The sequence below is a fragment of the Sinocyclocheilus anshuiensis genome, unplaced genomic scaffold, assembly GCF_001515605.1.
Source record: "Sinocyclocheilus anshuiensis isolate Anshui unplaced genomic scaffold, SAMN03320099.WGS_v1.1 scaffold1533, whole genome shotgun sequence".
Taxonomy (NCBI): Eukaryota; Metazoa; Chordata; class Actinopteri; order Cypriniformes; family Cyprinidae; genus Sinocyclocheilus; species Sinocyclocheilus anshuiensis.
Window position 1 is genome coordinate 49,745 of NW_015540924.1, and position 3,644 is coordinate 53,388.

Below are 3,644 nucleotides of genomic sequence, written 5' to 3' on the forward strand. Positions count from 1 at the left end.
GCGCGCACATCAGCTATACAGGCGTTAATACTGAATGTTTAACATTATATTCATTGCATAAATATACTTCGTAGTAGACATCCTTAACTCCTTTCTGCTGTCTGTTGTTCTGTTGTCGGTGTTTCTTTGTTTGAATATGGCGCTTATCACATGCTGTGTGGTATCGACGTTTGGTATCGGGGCATTTTAACGAGTACGAGTACAAGAGCTCCGTATCGGGCCCGATACCGATACCAGTATCAGTATCGGTGCATCCCTACTAGTTTGTATATATGTATATAAACACATTTTGGAGATGAATTTGAACCCGAAGTTGTTTAAATCTGAGAGACTATCCCAAAACCTCCTTTTAGGGACATCCTTGTTTGAAAAAAAAAAAATGTATGCATAAAAATAAAGTAAATAAAGCTTTGAGGCTGATTTGTAAATAGTATAAAAAAGATGGTGTATTTTTCGTATTTCCCATTCATTTCCTATTGGCAGTCATGTTTGAGTGTGACTTTGTTTTTAGGACCACTTTGCCTTCGTGATTTTTTTTGTGTTCGTGTAGCCAGTGCGACAAAAGTCACCAAGTTTAACGCCATTCTGATGGTAACGAAGCTAATATGCTGAAGTTGTGTTGACACAGGCAGGTGGTTTTGCTCTCTGATGAACTCTGTGACGCTGAACTGTTTCTGTCCCAGAGTTCAATTGCTCCGCTGGTACAGGTGTGCTGCAAGACAGAGGTGGAGAGACCAGAAGAGCCCTCTACTGGTGAAAAAGAGAAGTATATGAAGGCCCTGAATGAGGCCATCGAGATGGGGAGATGCTCCACATGGGATTCAAGTGGAGAAGGAGAAGCATTGGACAGCAGAAGCTGTGAAGGTGTGCAAGATGCTGCGAATGAAGACCTGCTCCAAATATGGGATCAGAAACGCCAAAGTGTTGAGATTTAAAATGAAATCAAGGACTCTGCATTGGAAGACAACACCTTAGAAACCCAAGAGAGTCTTGCTGGAACCAAAGAAGTGATGTACCATGAAGATGGTGATGAAGATGGAGATGTGCTCCAAATATGGGATCAGAAACACCGAAGTATTGAGGTTGAAGATGAAATCACGGAAACTGCAATGGAAGAAACAACCTCAGAAACCCAAGAGATCCCTGCTGGAACCCAAGAAGTGATGTGCCACGAAGAAGATGAAGACATGCTCCAAATCTTGGATCAGAAACACCAAAATATTGAGGTTGAAGATGAAATCAAGGAACCTGCATTGGAAATGCCATCTGAAGGAGAGGAAACCAACTTAGAAACCCAACGAAACCGAGAAGATCAAGACATGCTCCAAATCTGGGATCAGAAATGCCATAATGTTGAGATTGGAGATGAAATCAAGGAAACTGCAATGGAAACTCCATCTAAAGGAGAAGAAACCAACTTAGAAACCCAAGAGGTTCCTGCTAGAAACCAAGAGGATGAAGACATGCTCCAAATCTGGGATCAGAAACACAGAAGTATTGAGGTTGAAGATGAAATCACGGAAACTGCAATGGAAGAAACAGCCTTAGAAACCCAAGAGATTCCTGCTGAAGAAGACGAAGACATGCTCCAAATGTTGGATCAGAAACACCAAAATATTGAGTTTAAAGATAAAAACAAGGATCATGTGATGGAAGAAACCACCTCAGAAACCCAAGAGATTCCTGCTGGAACCCAAGAAGTGATGTGCCATGAAGAAGATGAAGACATGCTCCAAATCTGGGATCGAAAAAACCAAAATATTGAGGTTGAAGATGATGAAATCACGGAAACGGCAATGGAAACTCCATTTGGAGGAGAAGAAACCAACTCAGAAACCCAAGAAATTCCTGCAGGAAAACAAGAAGTGATGTGCCATGAAGAAGACGAACACATGCTCCAAATGTTGGATCAGAAACACGAAAATATTGAGTTTGAAGATAAAATCAAGGATCCTGCGATAAAAGAAACCACCTCAGAAACCCAACGGCAGGAGAACCTAATGTTGGTGTCGCTCCATAACAACATTGAGAGTTTTGATCAAGAACATGTTGAAGAAGTGTTTGCAGACTCGTTTGAACATTCTCAGCTCTTGTTCTTCAAGGAACCTGCGCATGAATCAATCAACATCCAACCTTCCAGAACCAGAGCAGAACCAGATGGAAGACCGACCTCAAGAGAAGATGATCAACATTAAAGATGAAGCAGGTTCTTCATGTTCTCATTGGAACGAGCAGCCAAGGTTTCAAACTTTCAAACATAAGCTGGATCTTGGACCAAACAAGGAGAAGGAAGTAGCACAGGAAGTGCATGCACACAGTGCTTCTACAGCTCCTCATATGGAGGTAACCAATCCCAGTGTGCACTGGGGTCACCGTGTGACATCAGCACTGACTAATGATGGAAACTCTCTTTTTCTTCTTGCTTCACGATTGGAAGTGTTTGATGAGTCACTGATTAATTACACGTCTTCATCTGAACACTGCATGATCACAGATGTTGTTTAACACACTCTATTCATCACATCTGCATGTCTGGATGAATTTATTCATGAGCAGCTGGACATTTCCATTTGTTGAGGGTGTTTTGCCTGATTTTGACTTCGACAAACGGTTGAACGAGAAACTGATCGCCAAGTCACATTTATTTCTATAGCGCTTTGTACAATACAGATCATTTCAAAGCAGCTTTACATTAATAAACAGGAAGATATCATCAAAAATTAATCAATAATGAAGCAAATCCTTTCAGCTGTACAGAAGACAATAGAGTTGTTTTTCAGATCAGTTCAGTTCTAGTTGTGTTCAAATTCGATAGTGTCAGTGCAGATAAGTTGATAGTATTACTGAATATTAATTTGGGTTGCAGCTGCAGTTATTATTAGCAAATGGATTACAGCGGCAGTTTCTTGTTGAAATATAAACGGTGTTAGTGTTTGCTTTGGGTGCCCATCATGATGTAGAATGAGTAGTACAACTGAAATTGTAACAATTATTATTGGAAATTTTTTAATTAATAAGGTAATTAATGAATGTCATGAATTCAATTGATTTGATATCCTTTTTGATTATTGAAATTTAATTAAACCATTACAATTGAATAAAAATAATTAAAAAAAACATTTCAAAAGACACTAAAATGGGAAAAAAGTATTTAAAAATTAAAGCAAAAAACAATACTAAATTAAAAAAATAAAACGATTACACATGTAGCAATGTATGAATGCATGATGTTGCATTCAAAAAATCTGTTGGTTTTGTCTTGAATATTCTAAAATGTGTCAGATTACAGAAGTCAGGTTGCGACTGCAGTTTCTTGTTGAAATATAAAGAGTTTAGTGTTTGCTGTGGGTCACTTATCACTTAAAATGAGTAGTTGTGTTTATAAGGAACTGAAATATCAATATGTCATCATAAAAAAGCTATTCAAGCAGTTCTGGAGTGTTTTCGAGTGATTTTCTGTGTTTGTGAATCAGCAGTCGGAGGAAGCGGTTCAAGACGTTCCTGTGGTTCACACCGAGACCAAGACCATCACGTACGAGTCTTCAGAGGTAACGCGCTCTCAACACTGTCTGATACAGTTTCTAGTGTGCCGCCGTGTATGTAACACGTGTGTGTGTCTGTGTGTGTCTGTGTGTGTGTGTGTC

General features: G+C 39.3%; 1 protein-coding gene across 2 annotated transcripts in view; it reads left to right on the forward strand.

Moving 5' to 3' along the window:
* LOC107689342 (band 4.1-like protein 3) overlaps positions 1-3,644 on the forward strand; it is a 52,405-nt gene that overhangs the window by 44,827 nt on the left and 3,934 nt on the right. For both annotated transcript variants that reach the window (XM_016487297.1, XM_016487298.1), the window contains exon 14: positions 3,474-3,548. In XM_016487297.1, coding sequence (XP_016342783.1) covers positions 3,474-3,548 — 75 coding nt within the window. The remainder of the gene's footprint in view (positions 1-3,473; positions 3,549-3,644) is intronic.